Source organism: Oryza brachyantha, chromosome 9, assembly GCF_000231095.2.
Source record: "Oryza brachyantha chromosome 9, ObraRS2, whole genome shotgun sequence".
NCBI classification, from domain to species: domain Eukaryota; kingdom Viridiplantae; phylum Streptophyta; class Magnoliopsida; order Poales; family Poaceae; genus Oryza; species Oryza brachyantha.
In genome coordinates this window covers 8,181,311-8,201,366 of record NC_023171.2, presented here as the reverse complement: position 1 = coordinate 8,201,366, position 20,056 = coordinate 8,181,311, and the positions used below count along the sequence as shown (strand labels likewise).

Genomic DNA, 20,056 nt, shown 5'->3' with positions numbered 1-20,056 from the left:
CTTCAGAAGTCACCTGCTAAACTAAACTACGCTAAACTAGACAAGATCACTGGCCATTGCCTATGGATCTGCATCACTGTACTGTGAACAATACTCTATTAGCTCAGCTCAGCTCTGTTCTTCCAAATTCAGGCTGACACCTCGTGCAGCCTGCAGGACAGCAGCACTGAATCCCAGGACGACGGCAGTGGACGCCCCACCGGAGCGAGAGGCGCCGACGATGCCACACGTGCGGGGTGTCGCGTCGCTTCGGCTCGACGGCGAGGCTCGCTGGAGCTCCACTGGCACACCATGGACGGCGGCCTGATCCGGGCTGGCATCGCCAGGACCTCCAAGTGGGACTCTGAACATTTTCAGAACCAGCAGTGTTGTCCTCGTCTGCCGAGTATTTTACACTGGAACACTGGATTGCATGTTCCCGGCACCTGATCTGGCAGTGAGTTTCCTGGAATTCAAAACCGAGTTGCCTCGGACGACGCGAATTCTAGATGAAGATTGTATTGTTAGTATCTTGGATGTTGCTAAAGATTTCAGAGTGAAAAATCTGATAAATTTGGGAAAACAATGGTAATGAGTAGTGGTAGTATGCTGATGGAATAGGATTTGGATGTTTTCTGAATATCTTTTCGGTCGATGTAAAACTAAACTGCAGAGTTGCAAACCACTTTACCCAATTGAAAATTTTTGCAAATTCTGCAACATAATGGTAATGATTAGTAACAGTGTGTTGATGGAATAGGATTTGGGAACTTTCTGAGTTCCTTTATGTTGATGGAATAGGATTTGGATGCTTTCTAAAATTTCTTTTATGTTGATGTAAAACTGCAGAAATTGCAAACTGAACCCAACTGCACACTGAAGTTCAAGTTTTACATGAGAGATGAAACAAGCTTCCTTCCTATTGATCCTGCTCTGAATACTCTGATTTACAATTTTTTCTGCTTTTTTTTTGGAGGTAATTCCAACTTCCAAGCACTTTATACTAAGGAATAAAAGGAAAGAAAAATAAAAACAAGAAACCAAAAGAAGAAAAGAAAACCAGATGGTACAGCACAAACAGGGAATCAGCTTGCGGCGGATTCAGAGATGCTGCTGCTGCTGCCGCCGCCGCCGCTCTGGCCGGCGGCCTCGGAGATGCTCTGCAGCGACGGCCGCCAGTGCCGGCCTCTGCCGCCCACCGCCGCCGGCGCGCCGGTGCTCCGGTGCCGGTCCTTCGTCTCCCTCTTCCCGTCCTGTGGCGGCGGAAACAAACTCGGAGGCGTCAGCGGCTGCAGCTAGCTTCTTGCAAGGTGGAACTTTTACATGAGAAGAAGGGAGAGGGGGAGGGGGAAGAAATGCGGGGACGGTGACCTGATCGTCGCAGGCGCTCTCCTCCTCCTCGGCTACGTCGGCGAGCGGGTCGCCGCGCCGGAGCTGCTCGTGCTGCTGCCTGATGGCCTCGCACCGCCGCATCTTCTCGTTCTTCCTCGCCCGCAGCGCCTTCGTCACCTCTGCGCAGCCAGAGCATTCAGATTGCCGCAGCAGAAAACGGCGAACATATATCCAAAAGCGCAAGAAACGAGGCGGCCAACCTTGCGAGGTGATGAGGCGGTAGACCTGGCCGAGGAGCAGCGTGTCCTTGGGCTTGAGGAGCTTGACCCTGGTGATCTTGGCGCCGCCGCCTCCGCCTCCTCCGGCGGCAGGTTTGTCCTTGCCCCCCGCGCCGGCGGAGGCCGCTGCTGCTGCCGGGGCGTCACCGGCCGCCGCCTTATCCGCGGAGATGCGGAGGATGACGAGGGCGACGTAGTGGCCCGGGTTGGTCCGCATGACGTCGGCGGCGGTGGTGGGCCAGTACAGCCGCTCCACCTTCCCGCCGGGGTGCTGGATGACGACCGCCGCCGCCTCCGCCGCCTGGCAGTTGCCCATCTCTCCCTCCGGTGGGCTCCCGCCTCCGCCCTTTCTCGCCTCCTCTTGCGCCCGCCGGTTCAAGCTTACCGCTACGCCGCCGCCGGGGTGGTGGTGGTGCGAGTTCTTGGGAGTGAAGAGGAGGAGGTCATGCGGCTGCCGTTTTGAGGCGAAGGCGTTAAATGTGGTGAAGGAGCGGGGGTAATGTGGGGGAGGAGAGGAGGCGGCTCTCATTCATATTTTAGTGGAGCTTTTGGGACTGAGGCTTTGGTTTTGGATCCGGGTTAATTACCGAACCAAGACCCGTTACAGTTATATTATCGAGTAAATTTCACTAAACCATATGTATTAGGTTGACAAGGTTTCAGAAAATCACATGATTTTTTTTTGTACGTGGCACATAACTTATGCTTATATGGTTTCATAAAACCATATTTTTGTTAAATATGAGGTATAAAATTGCATGTAAAATTGTGTTAGGTTTATAAGTTATTTGACGGATCATATGCAAGTTGCAACCACCTAACGTTAATTATTTTTATTTTGTTATAATACTAGGTTAAATTGGTTAATATTGTGATTTTATGAAACTATTGAACCATAATATTTGGGTTTTTCATCGTATGCCAAAACCTTTGTGGTTTTCTGTAACTTAGATTATAATAAATGTAGTATTGTGAAATTTACTCTGCATTAAAATATCCTTTTGGTCAAACATAAATATTTAATGTGGTTGATTTGTTTGATCATTCATATTATTAAGAAAAGTTTGTACTTTTGTTGAGTTGTTTTACTATTAAGGATGCTTTAGCCATAAATTATGTGTATGCATTTACACTTATTTTTTATAAGAGAAATGGTTAAATGTCATGTCCAATGAATAGCTTCAAAATATTTATGACATCCCCATTTATTTTAGATTGTTGGGGATGGATTATAGATTACAAGCGAATAAGTTAAAAATTCAGAAAATAAAAAAATGGATTTAAGGAGTATTTTAATTTTTTTATATAGAAGGTTGTTTTCAAAAGTATCGTCATTAAATGACCTGTGAAGCATGCCTATAGTAAGCTAAGAGAGCCACTCATGTTATAAGTTACGATGGACAGAGTCATATGAATGGTGTAACCATTTTCTTATTTTGTTAAGTATTAGGTTTGAAATATATGCTGTATGTTCATATGTAGAATATGCCAATATTTATAGAGCTCCCTGAGAAACTTTGTGTTAAAGGTACCTTTAGAGCGCATGAATTTTAAAAGAATTCCATATGATTAGTTTAAACTTTGGAAAAAAAAACCTCCATATAGATATGACCAGGAAAACTATTGCTATTGTCACATCTTCATCAAGAAGCGTTTTTCTGGTTTTATAAATTATCTAGTTGATTTAATAATTTTGTAGGGAGTTATTCTGACTCACACAAGAAAGCCTAAATGACTCATTCATTTTGTTAGCATGTCATAATAATTAAGCAACATAGCAGGCCTCACACAAGAAAACAAATATATAGTGAAGGATAAGATCAGCAGCATTGCCAACGTGACAGTGCACTTGTAGCGTTGAAACCCGGATTGCAACGGCTGGAGATGCCATGGGCATGACGCACTTAGCTTTTCTGTTTGTATTTGTATGTATGCACTGAGAAATTTGGTGCTTATCTTCTTCCTCATTATTTTGGGGTACCTTTTCCGACATGTTAGCCAGCTTTCCTCCTCCTTTTCGTTTCCACTTTGTTTCTTCTTCAAAATTGCAAAAATGATCTCTCTGTACGCTGGATTACCAATCTTAGGTGAATAATTTTTTTTTTGTTTCACAGGAGATTAAATTTTTTTTTCTATGGTTTCACTTCATATATAGGTGAACCACAACCAATGGAACTCTAACATCCTGATTTTTCCATTTCTGCTTATGCTTATAAACCAAAATTTAAATTTTTAACTTTAAATTTGGAGTTGATTTTGAGTTTTTTTCACTGAAATGTATTTTTTAGCCTTGGCTTTTAAATCGTTAAGAATACATATATAAAAGTTTTATTTATAAATTATTTTTAATTTGCAAATATGTTGTTTGTTTTTTCATAAAAAAGCTAAACATGAGTTGAATTTAACAGTTTTCTTGTTCCACAGTAAAAAAAAAGTTCCGCTTCATCAATAGGCGAGCCACCATCAATAGAGCTCTAATTTTCTTTACCATCTCTTCTACGACTCTACGAGGGCGCTATGGATTTTTTATACAAATGATTAATCCTGATTATATGGAAATTTGGTTTTTACAGTAATATCAGCACATTTGACATTTTTAAAATACATTTGACATTTTTAAAATTCCAGAGATACTCAACATATTATATTGTGAAAATGAGATGATATGCTTCTACCATCGTGTGAATATACCCAACAAACAGGTCTAATCTGATATACCAGAAGCTAATATCAATATATTTTACAAACATACTTCTGTCTTTACTAACTTATATACCGGAAGCTAGGGTTGGTTGAGCATTGTGGGTTGCTAACCATTTGAAACTACCTCTAATAAGATCTTATCATGGCAAATAATGGGTCTAATCTACTTTTCACTTCAGCTTATGCTCATATACTAAGATTTAAATTTTCGACTTTAAATTTATAGTTGATTTTAAGTTTTTTTATCGTAGTTTATTTCTCATTCTTTGCTTTTAAGTAGCTAAGAACATGTATATTAATTTTCATTTATAAATTATTTTTCGTTTATAAATATGTTATTTTGTTTTCTAAAAAGCCAAACAATGACAGCCTAATAACAACTCTACTATACCCTTTGCTTTTTTTATTTGATGCTATTTACTTTTATATGTATGTTCGTCCTATTTAAAAAATTATATAATTAACAATTATGTTGTTATGATTTGATTTATTCTTAAAGAAACTTTTAGCATGTCTTATAATTTTATATATTTTATATAAAATCTTTAAATAAGGCTGATGCTGATATATCCAAAATTGAATGACGTGAAATTAAAACGAGAGTAAGAAACGAGTAATGTAGTGGAAAGGGTAGCCAAATTTTGTAACAGCCTGGGTAATACAGTTTCGACATTCGAGTGCATATAGCAGTTTTATCGGTGTTTCCTTATATACGGCCGTATAGTCGGTAAAGTCGGCCGACTTTTCTTTTCTACAAACTTGCACAAGTGCGTCAAGTTTAATTTAGGGGCTGTTTGGGCCTTTAGCCCGTGTCCCATCGAACGTTTGAACATTTATTATAAATAGTAAACATAGATTATTAATAAAACTTATTTATAATTTTGGATTAGTTGCGAGACGAATTTATTGAGCATAATTAATCCATGATTAGCCTATGTGATGCTACAGTAAACATGCTCTAATTATGAATTAATTAGGCTTAAAAATTATCTCGTGGATTAGCACTTATTTATAAAATTATTTTTTATCAGTCTATGTTTAATACTTGTCCAAACATCTGATGTGACATGGGAAAAAAAAAAATTTAGCCCCATCTAAAACAACCCCTTATTCTGTGATGGTTGCTCGCTGGCCACGGGCCACCGTCCAAGTGACCAAGACCCTACGGTTGTGTGTGTGCGCGCGTGTCCACAACATTTATGTCCGTATGTACGTACTCCTCCGTTTCAAAATAAATCAATTTTTCACTTTTTACTTATAATTTTTGACTCTTTGTTTTATTAAATTTTTTTGTAATTGATATTTTTATTTTTATTAGATGATAAATCATAAATAATAATTTACATGTAACTAACTTTTTTCTAATTTTCTAAAAAAATTTTAAATAAAATGGATGGTTAAACGTTGAACACGAAATCGAAAAATTTATTTTTTGACAGAGTGAGTAGTACATCCTGCGTCTCAGGGCGAAGTGACCTAGCCACCATGCTTGTCCGCTGCACGTACTTGGACGTGGTGACGTGGCAGCAAGGGAGGTGAGGGGGAAGCCTTGTCGTGGGGCCCACCTGCCAGCCCACGGCTGCTTACATGTGGGACCCACCACGGCATGGAAGCGCATAGGTTGCTTGAGTGCCATGTCACTGCGATTCTTTCGGGCTGGAAAGACCGGAGGCTGAAGATTATCTGATTTCCGTAAGAGTTATTTAATCGTATAAATGATTAAATAAATAATAATAAATTTAGGAAATCTACTAGATAATGATAAAATAATGAATTTGTATATGATTTTTTTAAAATACACCGTTTAATATTTGGAAGGGTGTGTAAAAAAAGTAAGGAAAAATTTGAGCCCTGACGCTGCCGCTGAAGCAAACCGATCCGGCCGGCCAAACGCTGCTGACCACGCGCGTGCGTAAGGCGTGATGAGAGGCCATGAATCCGGCTGAAACAAGATCTTCGGTGTATCGCATCACTCGCATGCCCGTCAGTTTCTTTCTTTGTTTTAATTTCTTCGAGTTCCTTTCAGTTTTTGTCTTCCTTTGCTCTTGGTCCATGTACCTAGAGCATCACCGTTTTGCTTTTAATAGAGTGAAAATGTTATTAATTAACAAATAATAAATAATTCGTGATAAACTTTTTATATACATGTTATTAGCTATCTAAAAGCAATAACTGAAAATAAACTATGATATTTTTTAAAAATCAACTCTAAAATTAATTTAAAATTTAAATATTTGTCTATAAGTATAAGCGAAAAGATGAAAATTAGGATTTTGCTTTGCTATGGCTATGCAACTGTCGGTGAGCAATTAAACATGTTTCATGTTTGGTTATAAAGTAAATGAGATTCTCTGCAGTAATACTGTCCACATATAGATTTTCTATGGAGCTCACCTATTAGAGAGCAGTACCACAAAGATCTAAGTTTATTAGAATGTAGGCTTATTACAAAAGGTTGCAGTTACCTGTTACAGTGATGTATGTGCAGCATTGCCGTAACAGACAAACGATCAAATGGCTTGGCACCATATTATATGTTTTGACTAAATTTTTTGATTCAGTTAAGATAAAAAAATTATGTTTTTAAAAAAGAGTAAAATATAAGAGAACATGTGGTTGTGTATTTCACATATTTGTTAAGTATAAAATCATCTTCTGACATTCGCATCAACTGCAAAATAGGACACCAAAATTTCAATTTCAATTTCAATTGATAAAAGTAAGCACCATAACTTCACTACCACACCAAAGAACATAGTTTTGCCACTAAAATAGGACTTAACCTGAGTCCATGTATATATTGCAAGCGGAGGAGGCTACAAGTTGGGTGGAAGTTGTTGAGGCTATATTGACCATATTTTCTTGACTGCTTAATCTTTTTTAGTAGATGAGACACCCTCTAAGAACCAATGTGCCAATTTCTCCTCTCTAAGAGGACCTATCTGTAATGGATCTCCAAAAACTTTTCAAGACGGCATGAAAATTTAAAGCATCTTGCCCCTCCAGCAAAAGCCACAATATGTGGCTGGGTTCCTCCTATCAAATTATTATCAGTTTATTTTCTTAGTTTTTGCGTGCAAGCTTTCGAGTGGTTAAGGGATGCATTTTGTGTAAAAAGGAAATTACATAAAAGTCTTATATTTTTAATATATATATAAACTTTATAGTAATTAATTCTATTGGTTATACTAGCAAATCGCTAGCAACAAATTCAAATAATCTTTTATCTCAAAACAAAGCCTATGTCAATGTCATTCTCAATATACAAGAGGGAATAGGGACCGTAGTATATTGGACTACTGGTTTGGTTTTGTAGCCAAATCATGAGGGCGACGTTGTGCAGGACACCACTTGCGACTTCGTCTAGGACACCACAGGTAGTTGCAGGAGAGATGCTCTTTTGCTGATGCGTATAAGAAACGACTAGCTTGCTGCATAGTATGCAGCAGCTGGCAGCCTGGCACTCGCTCAAGCTTACACTGTTTTTACAGTGGAGAGCATCTCCATCTCTACACGCTTTGCCCAGACAGATTTGGTGGATTTTTTTTTTTTTTGGGGGGGGGGGGGGGGGGGGGTTATATGTAAGTAAAGACAAATTAAAGTTGTGGCGGAATGTGTGTTTGGTAGCATGAGAGCAGGTCTAATATAATCGTCCGTTCTAAATTACAAGTGCTTTTATAATTCAAATTTTATATCTTACTATAATCATTCATGTATTAATACTTATGATTTTAATAATTCCAATAATTATAGAGTCAATCAGGTGCTCATAAAGGAAATTTAATCAATTTAAATTCAAAGAATGATAATTGAAGTGACTAAAAGAGAAGTCTTTGGCACCTCCTAAGTCTACGTTAAAAAACATAAAAATATTTATATTTTAGAACGGAGCTAGTACCTTTTGTCTTATTTTATTATTTCATTGAATTGAGTCTAAAGCGAAATAGTTTGTTAATGATTATTTGTAATTTATGTATGTTTCAGGATCTAAAAGTAATTGTTGAAAAATAAACTATGATAAAAAACTAAAATCAACTCTAAAAATTTAAGTATTAAATTTTAAATTTTGGCTTATAAGTATAAGATAAAAGTTGAGGGCACGTTGCAAATGTACTTTCGGGGTTGGGGGGGGGGGTATGATGGCTCGTGTAGAAATGTAGAATTTTCTTGGTATTCCAAACTAGACCATCGTTTAAATGGAACTATTCTCAAAGAGAGCAAGAGAGTGGTGAAAAGATTAGGTTAACTAAACGAATGGTTAACTATCAGTTGAAATATATCTAGTTCCACTACATTGTTAATTTCCCGATAATATTTGTGGCTTGATATCAATTAGCTTTTCATGAAACATATCGTTTGAAATATATACATGATCTTTACTGCGAATCATTTAACCTAGATCCTTCCAAAAACAAATCTCAGGTAGCCAACCAAATTAAGTTCAATTTTTTTTTTTTGGTTTTTCTTCACCTGTAATTAATTAGAGCCAGATGGGGCTCAAGGACTCTCATGCGCGCCATATTTCATAATGTCACTAACATGGAGCATTTCGAAAGTAATAATAGCCCTCATGTATACACATGACCCAAAGGAGCATTTGTTGCCTAGTGCACCACTTGATGATCTACAGGGCGCCTTGGTTTGATTAAACTATGATGCGAATCTGCAAATCTTTAACACCAAAGCCCCAGTTAACCATAATCTATCTGACAAGATGGATACAGCAAAAGTAATCTATTCACTAGTGCCTCTCTTGCTTTCCTACTTTGCTCCATTTTATAAGCTAACACAAAGATCGAGCAAATCATGCCATGGCCCAGAAAAATGTCTACCTTTCAGGGTTCCAGCCAAAGTTGGGAGGTCAACAACTTTCTTTGTTTCAGGCCATTTGCCTTTTGGCTCTCATACCTGCAGCATTTTTCTAATGAATTATTCCCTCTGATTTATTTTATTTGACGCTGTTGACTTTTGCGTCTACGTTTGACCCTTCGTTGTAGTAATTTTTTTATATAATTATTATTTATCTAACGATGATTTGATTTATTATTAAATACACTTTAAACGTGACTTATAACTTTACATATTTATACAATTTTTTTTAAAAAAAAGATGAATAATCAGGGTTGGATTGAAAAATCAACATCGTCGAATAGAAAAAGGGACAGAGTATTATATACACAGGGTGCACCACTTTGATTACACAACTAGCTATACCACCAAAGGGTTCACGGGTTCAATCTAGTACACGGAAAAATCCACACATAAACCTATCTAACATGTAGCCAGTAGGAATATTGGAACCGAAGTCTCACACAGAGTCATGCCGGTAAAACCATCCAGTTGCCCAGTTGTTGTTTTTCATGGTACGCACATACATTAATGTATTAATTTCCATGTACATGTGCCATGTTTTCTTAATTCTTATTCCACAATATGCAGATATGTTTTAACAACCCCAAAAATTTTGATGATCAACAACTGTACTGTTTTGTCTGGCCCGAGATTGGCTGCATTAGCTAGGAATGGTCCATCATGTGTATAATACTAGCATTCATATATTTGTTATTATTTGCAAATTAGCATGTCGATCGACACGTACGTACGTATGCTACAACGACATGCTACCAAATGGCATACATACTGCATGACATAGACTGTTTTTTTTTAAAATATATTTTTAGCTCATTTGTTTTATATATATAATGGGTTTTTAATTACCTTCATTTTATATCTATGTAGTTGACTTTAAAAAAAATATGTATTTGAACTTGAGGCCTTGTGAAAGCTAATATGCTTATATTCGTGCTTAGTTGGTCTAATCCAGGTAGCCAAATCAGCTGATTTTGCTCTGAAACAAGTGGCAAAAATTCAACTGGAATTAATTGAGACATCAACCCAAGTGCCTGTGGAATAAGGGCATGTTTCTTTCGTACTTTTGCAATTGCATTGTGCCCATCATGCACACAGGTTTCTCAGAAAATTCTGAGAGAAGAAAGGACTGAAAAGGAAATTAAATAATTAGAGGACACAATGAGCCAAGAAAATGACTCTTGTCACATGATTTTGGTATTTAGCAACCGTGTGTATGCAGGGTTAGGACTTACGATCACTCAAGTCAACTAAGCAGGCCAAATAATGGATGTGATTATATATTTTTAGCCTATTCTACTCGATAGTATAGTCAATAAATCAGGTTTCACAAGATCTAGGGTAAGTCGGCAAGCATAATATTATGCATGGTAGGTATCAGAGAATAAAACTACTAATTCATTATTGTTTTGGAAGATAGAACACGTATACCATCAAATTAAAGCGGCCAGTGGAAAATTAATTCTTAGAGAAGCTATAATGCAGACTATAAACCAATTATAAACATATTTTAAGGTGATAAAAAAAGTGAGAATGACAGCGGGCTACAGATTTGTAGCCAGCTGCAGCACAGACTTCGAGATATAATGTGTGTATGACAGGTGAGACATAGCAATATATGTTTTGTAGGCAACCATTGTATAAATCAGCTGTTAGATTGACTATAGATAAATTGGAGCTAGTAGTTTTCTATATACTATTGATGACTTGCTCTTATATATCCCATATGTCTCTAGATGATTGATCACTAACAGTGACATAGCACTGATATATATAAGTATAGCTAAATATGGTCATAGATTGCTACAGACAAAATATATATATATATATCATTTATGTGCTGAGATTATAATCTCACCTGAAGGGGATAGGGAGATCAGGTCCATGTTCCAGCACAGTACTCAACCTTAGGACCATGAGCCCGACCCTGTACTTTGCAAAGAAAACATCTATGCTTATCACACACTCATCACCGGTGTGCATCGTTAGTCCTTACACCCATACCCAAGGAAATTCGGTTCAGAAACAAATTCAGAGAACCTCACAAAGTAATCGCATTAAAATGGCACATTCGTCTCAGGGAAAATTGATTGGATTTCTAAGGAGAAAATTATTCGGTTTATAGGAATAAAGTATAGGAAAAACATAGAAAAAAATTCATCTGCTCAAATCTCTTGAAAAAAATCCCTATAGATTGATGTGAGTATGCATTCTTAACCTTGCATTTGTCCTATTTTGATGAGTTAATTTTTTTCCAAACTAAATAGGCTCTAAGGCTGTTTTCTTTTGTTGATAAAAGATAAAATATTATATAATTTTTAATAGTTGTTTAATAGTACAAACAATAAAATTAACTACTATGAAATTAACATTTTACTTTATAAAAGTCTGTATAAAAGCTTTTCGTAAAAAAATTTATCGCTTAGCGGAGCAGATAAATAATACGATCCAAATTAATGCAGCCTAAAAGGTACCCATATGATTACACAGACTGCGTATGGTTAGGATTTAATCCGAATGTAGGTTATACTGCCTCCATCCCTAAATATTTGACACCGTTGATTTTTTTATACACGTTTGACTATTCGTCTTATTTAATTCTTTCTGTAAAATATGTAAAGTTATATATGTACATAAAAATATATTTAATAATAAATGAAATGATATAAATTTAATTAATGATTATATAAATTTTTGAGTAAGATGAATAGTCAAATATGAATAAAAAAGTTAACGTCGTCAAACATTTAGGAAACGAAGGCAGTACATCGGTGACTAGTTGTAATATATATCCCCATCACATCTAAGATTATATCACTAGTTGTAATATGCTCCGGTCCGGACAGTTCACATGTCCAACCAAACTGTTCGCCCCATTGTGTCACGTACTGCTAGGCTTAAAATCGGTAGTGATAGCTTAAGCCATGAATTGATAGCGTTACTGGGACTAACTATATATCATGGATAATCTATGGCTTTGACGAGTAGTTTTCGTTTGCGGACGAGACAAACGAATCGATCAGCTACCAGCATATACAGTACTGTGAAACGGTGGAATTAGGCGAGCACAACGACGACGTACGTAGTGTGCGTATACGAACGCCGCCCCATCTTATCGTCTTTTTTTATACTTATAAATTAAAATTAAAATTTTTAATCTTAAAGAAGTTTTTTCTAACAACATGTTATTTCTCGGTATTAAATAAAAATACATATATAAAAATCTTATTTATAAATTATTTTTCGTTTGTAAATATTTCGAAAGTCGGTGTCTATACTATTGCAATTGCCGGTTTGATCGGCAACGTGGTAGGTCACTCCGATCGAAACAGTTTGCTTGGTCGCAGGGGAGGGGCCGGCGGAGTCAAAGTTGTTCTCGTGCGTGCCCGGCGTCGCACGCAACGAATAGGACGCCGTACGTACGTGCGGGCTTGAAACCCGCGTGGCGGCCGCCCCAATCTCGCGGGTTTCTACGCTTCTTGTTTAATTGCGCGTACATCCCACCACCCCTCCGGGACGCTCTTTCCTTAGCCTCTGACCTATTGCACGTATAGCGTTGTCACCAAGTATTTCCTCAGCTCTACTCCCTATATCCTGTTATGTTATGTTTGACGCTTTAGTTCAGTTTAGAAACATCCTTTTGTTTGACGTCGTAGTGTTATCTCTAGATTTTATTTTTGCCTCTCCCCACAGCTTCTCTTGCACTGCGCTCGGCTGCCGCTGATGCCTTCGTGTGCCATCTTCTTCTATGGCGTGACAAATTTCTGCTGCCTAACCACCCCGCCATCCACCGTCATGGGGATGTCGGGGCTTGAAAGAACGCCGCCGGCGCTGTAGCAACGTCGAGGGAGAGTGTTGGCAGCTCAGGAGAATGACGCAGCTGCCAACGACTTAGGAGAATGGCGCAGCTGCCACGCGGTTCCGACAAGAAGGGGTGGCGGTGATGGCTCCGGCGAGTACGGGTGGCGGCGAAAGTGTTTACCGGCTCGAGAAGAATGTAGCCGGCTCCGCAGCAGTGTTGGGGGAGGGCGTCGGCGGCTCCAGTCAGTTGGGGTGTCGGTGACGGCGGCACTTCCGTTTTCTTCCGATGACGAAGCTGATGCGGGATCTCCCACCTCCGGGGTGCTTGGACCAAGAAGAGGGCCTCGTCGGTGTCTTGGGGGTGAGCCCTGACGGCTGGTGCAGCAGCCGACGTTTCCGGTGTTTCTTCGGGTGTTAGGGATTTCTGTGTTGACAAGGAGAAGGCACAGGGGCAAAAAAGTCATTTCACAGCCTCCTTAATTTTCATGAGGCCGTCGGAAACAACAAACATAATGAGTTGGAGGGAGTATATTATAAAACTTTTTAGTATCAGTCCCATTATACGTACGATCCAATTATACTATCTGCGTACAACTGAAACACTGTCACCATTGATTAGGCAAAGGGGTCAAGTGGCATTGCAGCCGTTAGATGGTTGAGTCATATATACGTAAGTCGGATGATTGAGTCATACGCCTAGCTACATAGATTTATTTATGTGGTAATAAATTTAGACATATACTGGTAAACTAGATAGTAAAACATGAACGGATCAAATATGAGAAACATGGTGAACACGTACCGAGTGTTTTGGTTCTATTGTGGATCATGTTGACGACGAGCAGAGTGCACTAAAGGAACAACATACATTGCCCGATGTTGTTGTCGATGTGTAGCCCTCGAGTGTAGAGGAAGATGAGCCGTTGTAGAAGATAAATGAGCAATCGCGCAATGTGCTATCTAAAAACCTTATTGTTGTCTTCTCTCGGTGCAGGACGTCAAAGGTGAAGGTGCGATACATTGGAGGCAAAACCATAGATTGTTTTCATATATGGCTTTTGTGACGACGTTGCGTAATTAGGGCACCTACATGATCTCCACTTACGTAACCGAACCTACGCTTGGCAAGGCTAGATGAGCAAGCGCACATGGGTGGGCGTGTGTACCTCTTATTCTCTCCACCGCACATGCCTCCCATGAGATGGTCTTTTGTGTTTTCTAAAGAATTAATCTTCATATGGGCCTTAGCGCACATATAATTTCCAACAGATGCATTTGAGGCTGCAGAACCTCTTTGTCGAAGCCCACGCGGGCATCCTGGGAGGAGGAGGGTGCACCATCGCTGGCATGGCTGAGCTAGTACTGGACGCCGGCTCTCCTAGTGGTCGATGAGGCCAAGTTGACCCTCTCCCCCGGTGGCGCAACTCTAAGGATTTCACTACCAGTGCTGACATCGAGGCTTTTGTCGCCCGTGCCAGAGGAGAAGAGGGTGTAGGGCCAAATCTATTGACGAATCTCATCGCTGAAGGAGGGGTGGATGGAGAGGAGAGGACATAGCAGAAGGAGAGGAGCATCAAGAGGAAAGGAGAGAGGAGAGGTGCATGGTGATGAAAGGATGAGAGGGAATATTGAGAGAGAGAGAGTTGGATGGAGGAGAGGATTATGTTAAAGCAAGCGAGGCAGTGTTCAGCTCATCTGAATTGCAAAAAGTTTTGTTTTTATATAACCGACAATGATATTATTTATGATGTTTTTTCACAGAAACCAGGACCTATAGTTACTCAAAGATGTCAGTTCTATATTTTTGTGTCCTGTAGATGTGAAAATGGTCACTAGGTATCGGTTTTAAGTAAAAGAGTAAAGTGCACCAGCGGTCCCTAAACTTGTGTGTATGTGTCATCTAGATCCCTGAACTCTCAAAATACATTTTTGGGTCCCCGAACTTGTCCAGGGGTGTCATATAGGTTCAAAAGGGCTCCGACCCACTCCATCCGTTGATGTGGCATGCCACGGTGGTGCCTACGTGTTGGTGGTGCCATGTGGGTCCCACATGTCAGTATCTCTCCTCCTTATTCTTTTCTCTCCCTTCTCATGCCCGCTACCGTGGCATGCCACATCAGCGTATGAAGCGGGTCGGAACCCGTTTGGACCTATATGACACGCCCGGACAAGTTCGAAGACCTAAAAATGCATTTTGAGAGTTCAAGGACCTAGATGACACATGCACACAAGTTTAGGAACCGCTGGTGCACTTCACTCTAAATAAAATGATACCTATAATGTCGTCATCTATTAGGAGTTACGTAGTGGTGCAAGTACGTGATTTAGACCCTCAACACACTTTATTAGACCTATATCTAGGGGTACAACATTGTGCAAGGGGTTATTGGTGCTACTTTTATAAACAACAATGATGAGAGGTGATTAGAGAGTTTAGATGTGACCCAACATTGATGAGCATTTTGGGGAAAAATAAAATACGCAATGGCAACTAATTTACTTTTTGATTTTACTAATTGATGGAATTACAAAAGGGAGGGTAATGAATTTCGTCCACATTCATGTCCAACAAGAATTCAAACATAACTACAACATCCATGTCCAATACTATCGAAGAACAAAAACACATTGAACAAAAATCTTTTGAAGATTGAAGAACAAAAACACATGCCATATGCAAGAACACCTTGATGGTGAACCATGAATAGACCTTAGGTGGCGGTGCGCTCAAGGACAACAGAGCCATCGTCCAAGAGCGACGACGGTGGCTTCAATGGAAGGACTTATTTGAACTAAGGGCTATAGGAGAATCAATATTGCATGAGAACCAAGGTAGACTCTAGTGGTGGTGTTCCCGTAGATAATGGTGGTGGCAAGATCAATAAGAAAGAGATAAGGGAAACAAGAGGAATATGATGACAAGATGGCATGCTAACCATTGATAGTGGGTATCGATGGTGGCGACGTCTGACTTGGTGGCACGATGATAGATACTCACCACAAGGGTGTAGCTGATTAGATCTAGGGACATAAAGATCTAGATTTGTGCCAAGGACGAGGCATCCATCCTCCACATCCTCTTGTGCATTAGCTACAGGAGGAGGCAACTCCAATTGACGAATTGAGTATAGGGAGGAGGTTGGCGACATCCCCTATCGAGCTTGGTATCAAGTATCTACTTCTCTATCTATGCATTCTGAACTAGAAGCGAAAGGAGAAGGAGAACATATCACATGATATTGCAATGCGTGGATGTGCAGAAGGTGTGTAGGAGGAGAAGGGGATTAGGGAGAGCGCACAATGGAGTCATAGAGGAGAGGTTGGGGAGGGTTGGGTCAACTTAAGACACTTGGTTGGGTCTCTTGGAGACTTAAAACTGTGTCGGTTTGTGTTTTAGTCCCACCAATGAGGTAGGACAATAGTGTCAGCTTTTAACACAATCATCACTTATTATAGTAGTGCTAGTTTTTTTCATGGTCCAATACTGATATGGTTTCATCCATACCGACTTTTTGTCAATCTGAAGTGCGTGTAGGTTAGAAGACGTGGCAAGATAGTAAAAAAATAAAAGATATTGATACTGCGTACCATTTAATATGTTCTATGGTAGTGTTCGTTTTGCTGGAAGGTAGATTGCGGATGAAAGATTAGGATGAGCTTATAGCAATTATTTAATGACACAATTGAATAAACTGAAAATTATATAGTTAGAAATGATTTTTTAAAAGATGCTAAGAAATTCCGACAAAGAATATTTTCAAACAATATATCATTTAGCAACTCGAAAAACATAATAATGATAATCCAGTAGCTAATAACACTTTATAACTCATCCATTCGTAGGATGGGGAACATCCCATTCAACTCTTCTAGACAATTTAGAATACATGGTTGACATGAATCCCTTGAAAAATCCCCGATGCTTATCGGCAGTGGCGGAGTTAGGACGAAAATCTACCTATGGCGAACTTAATACTACTAAAGGGGTGTTTAGTTGGAAAAAAATTTAGATGTCACCTCAGACGTTTGACCAGATGTCAGATGAGGTTTTCAGATACTAATAAAAAAACGAATTTCACGGCTCGCCTAGAAACCGCGAGATGAATCTTTTGAGCCTAATTAATCCGTCATTAGCGTCACGTGGATTACTGTAGCACTTATGCTAATCATGAACTAATTATGCTCAAAAGAATCGTCTCATGATTTCTCACATAACTGTGCAATTAGTTTTTTGTTTCATCTATGTTTAATACTCTATTTAGGTGTCCAAAGATTTGATATGATTTTTTTGGTAGAAAACTTTTTGGAACTAAACAGTGCCTAAGTTTTAATTTGTATATAAGATCTATATATGTAAAATAAAATAAAGCTATAATGTATTAACTTATAAATCAGCATGCGAATGATACTCCATATGAATCACAGTACTTATAAATTATCCTCTGCGCGTTGTACAACACTGAGTATGATAAGGGCGGTCCGCCGGCGGCCAGGTACGGCGGGTGGCTCCACCACTGCTTATCGGCAACCCAGGTGTAAAATGCAATATGTATGTCCGGCAGCTCACAGGATTGGTTGCGTGAAAGCTTACATGTTTTTGTGCCCCCTGGAAGCAAACCCTAACATGACATTTACACTTGGCTAGTGACAAAAACAAATACCTAATCCTGCCATTTGCCCCCTGTATATCTTGCATTACACACACGACATGCACAGACACTGTTTGGGTGTTAGTTAGGATGACACAGCCAGATGTTTGTTTTGTGTGATGTGCATGAGCTCATCTTATTTAATGGCTAAAGACAAGTTGGTTCCATCACCTGCTATGCTTTAATTTTTCTTTTTTCTTGCCCCTCTTTTGCTTATCCAAAAATAAGTATTTTAGCAAGGATGCACATTATATATTAAAGAGCTGGAACAGTGTGGTACAAGTAGACTAATTTGTCTATGTTGGACATAAATTGGCTTGTTTTGCCTGTAGTTGCCCGGTCTAGTTCCAAGATTCTTTATAGTCACAGGACATGCCTATCAGGTATTGGGAGGCCATGCTGTTATTTAAGACGCTGACGAAACCTCTGAAATGAAATTGCCATCTAATCATTTTCAGCCTTAGAAACTTCTGTGGCAATCATGCTTTCCAAACAGGTTCCCAATATATGTTGACATAGAAGATGAGAGGAAAAAAAAAAGGAAGAGACTTAAAGAAAGTGATACGAAATGGCTGAAGAAGACAAGCAAGCAGATTATCTTGAGAGGAAGATCCCATTAATATGATTAATGTGACCTAGCTAGCTGGACCTGACATTCACTAGAAGGCAAAACCACTTTTGAAACAGAGCATAAGAATGTCTGAACACGTCTTGCAGGCCAAGGCAATCAAGGGAGAAACTTCCAACTTGATTAGATTATTATTTGTTTAACAACAACAAACGGTTACACTTGTCCTACTTGTGTACCGTAGACACAATTCCAATTCAGCTACACTAACCTTTTCCTTGGCTCCAAGCAATTTATTTTTCTGAGCTGTGACAAGAAACATATATATATATATATATATATATATATATATATATATATATATATATATATATATATATATGCAGCAGAAGCTTGCAAGAAGCAGGCCTAATGGACACATTCAGCATTAGCTTTGTGTGGTTTTTGGTTGGGACTTTGTCTCCATTAGACGACATAGATTATCCTGCCTAAGTGTAGTTGTCTCTCACTGAGATGAGATGGCCCTCTTGGGGTGGCAATATAATCATGGGGAGCAATCCACAGACACAGCACAGCATTGAGCAGAGAAAAGGTTGAAAAGCAAGCATGGATGCATGGGCTTCAGGCTTGGAGAAGTGTTAGGAGCAAGCAAGAATGCATCATTGAGAAAGCCAGAGAGGAAAAGAAAGGAAGATGGCTAAGAAAATCATGAGTGGTTGTTGCTCCAACTCTGCCCCATTTCATGTGTCAAGTAATCTCTGAGGAAAAGAATAAGAGAGAAGCTTAAGTTGTATCGAGAATATATATCTTTTATATATATTCAGATCGGACATATGAAAATCATATATGTACATTCTTTTATGATATTATAGTGTAATCAAAATTTTCAAATGTTCAACAATAGAAATTAATGACCAAAGTCATACGCTACAGACCAATATGTTCTTGTGACCGGAGAGATTACAGCCTCTTCTTTTGTGTGCTCCAGGTTGGATAGACAATGAGCCAACATGTCTGTATTACTGTATAGCTTAATTGCTTTCTAGGTTACAATGCACTGCAACTTTGCAAGCAAGATGGCTTTTCAAGCTCTCTTTCTCAACTGTTCATGCGCAGGAATGATGGGTTTTGAGGAATCGTTTCAGGAGGCAAAATGAAAAGGAGGCGCCTGTCATCAGAACTAGTTCTTGTTTTTTGCTTGTCTTCACCTGCTGTCATTTTCTAGCTCTGCATGACATGTGGGCCAGGCACATATCAAGTCTGTTCTTGAATATCAATATGTCATCAGAGTTTGACCGGCCAGTCACTTTTTGAGAATTTGTGACATAGAGAATACAAGTAGGCAACCCCTAGAGCCTGTAAAATCAAATCGAACTCAATTGAGTGGATGTTTGGATTTAGAATTTTTTTTCCTTGTCACATCGGATGTTTGATATTAATTAGGAGTATTAAATATAAACTGATAACAAAACTAATCGTATAAATAAATACTATTTTATTAGACAAATTTTTTAAGCCTAATTAATCCACTATTAGCAAATGTTTACTATAGCATCACATTCGCTAATCATGGACTAATTAGGTTTAGTAGATTCGTCTCGCGAAATAGTTCAGAATATGAGGTAGATTTTATTAATAGTCTATATTTAATACTTCTAATTGGTGTCCAAACATTCGATGTGATAGAGAAAAAAAATCCCTATGGATCCAAATACCCCTTGAATAGTACTATTAGAGTACTACCTCCGTCCCATAATAATCTTATTTTTCGTTTTTCCGTGTCCAACGTTTGATCATTCGTCTTATTTGAAACTTTTTTGTGATTTATATTTTTATTATTACTAGATAATAAAATATAAATAGTACTTTATACGTGA

At 38.8% G+C, this 20,056-nt stretch overlaps 1 protein-coding gene across 1 annotated transcript; it reads right to left on the bottom strand.

Moving 5' to 3' along the window:
* Nucleotides 1–874: 874 nt before the first annotated feature.
* LOC102714584 lies at nt 875–2,104 on the bottom strand. The gene is made up of 3 exons (XM_040527379.1): nt 1,572–2,104; nt 1,351–1,490; nt 875–1,232 (listed from the first exon to the last, which is right to left on the bottom strand). Exons 1-3 carry the CDS (start codon nt 1,903–1,905, stop codon nt 1,065–1,067), a joined length of 642 nt encoding a protein of 213 aa, XP_040383313.1. The 5' UTR covers nt 1,906–2,104; the 3' UTR covers nt 875–1,064.
* Between the last annotated feature and the right edge of the window lie 17,952 nt (nt 2,105–20,056).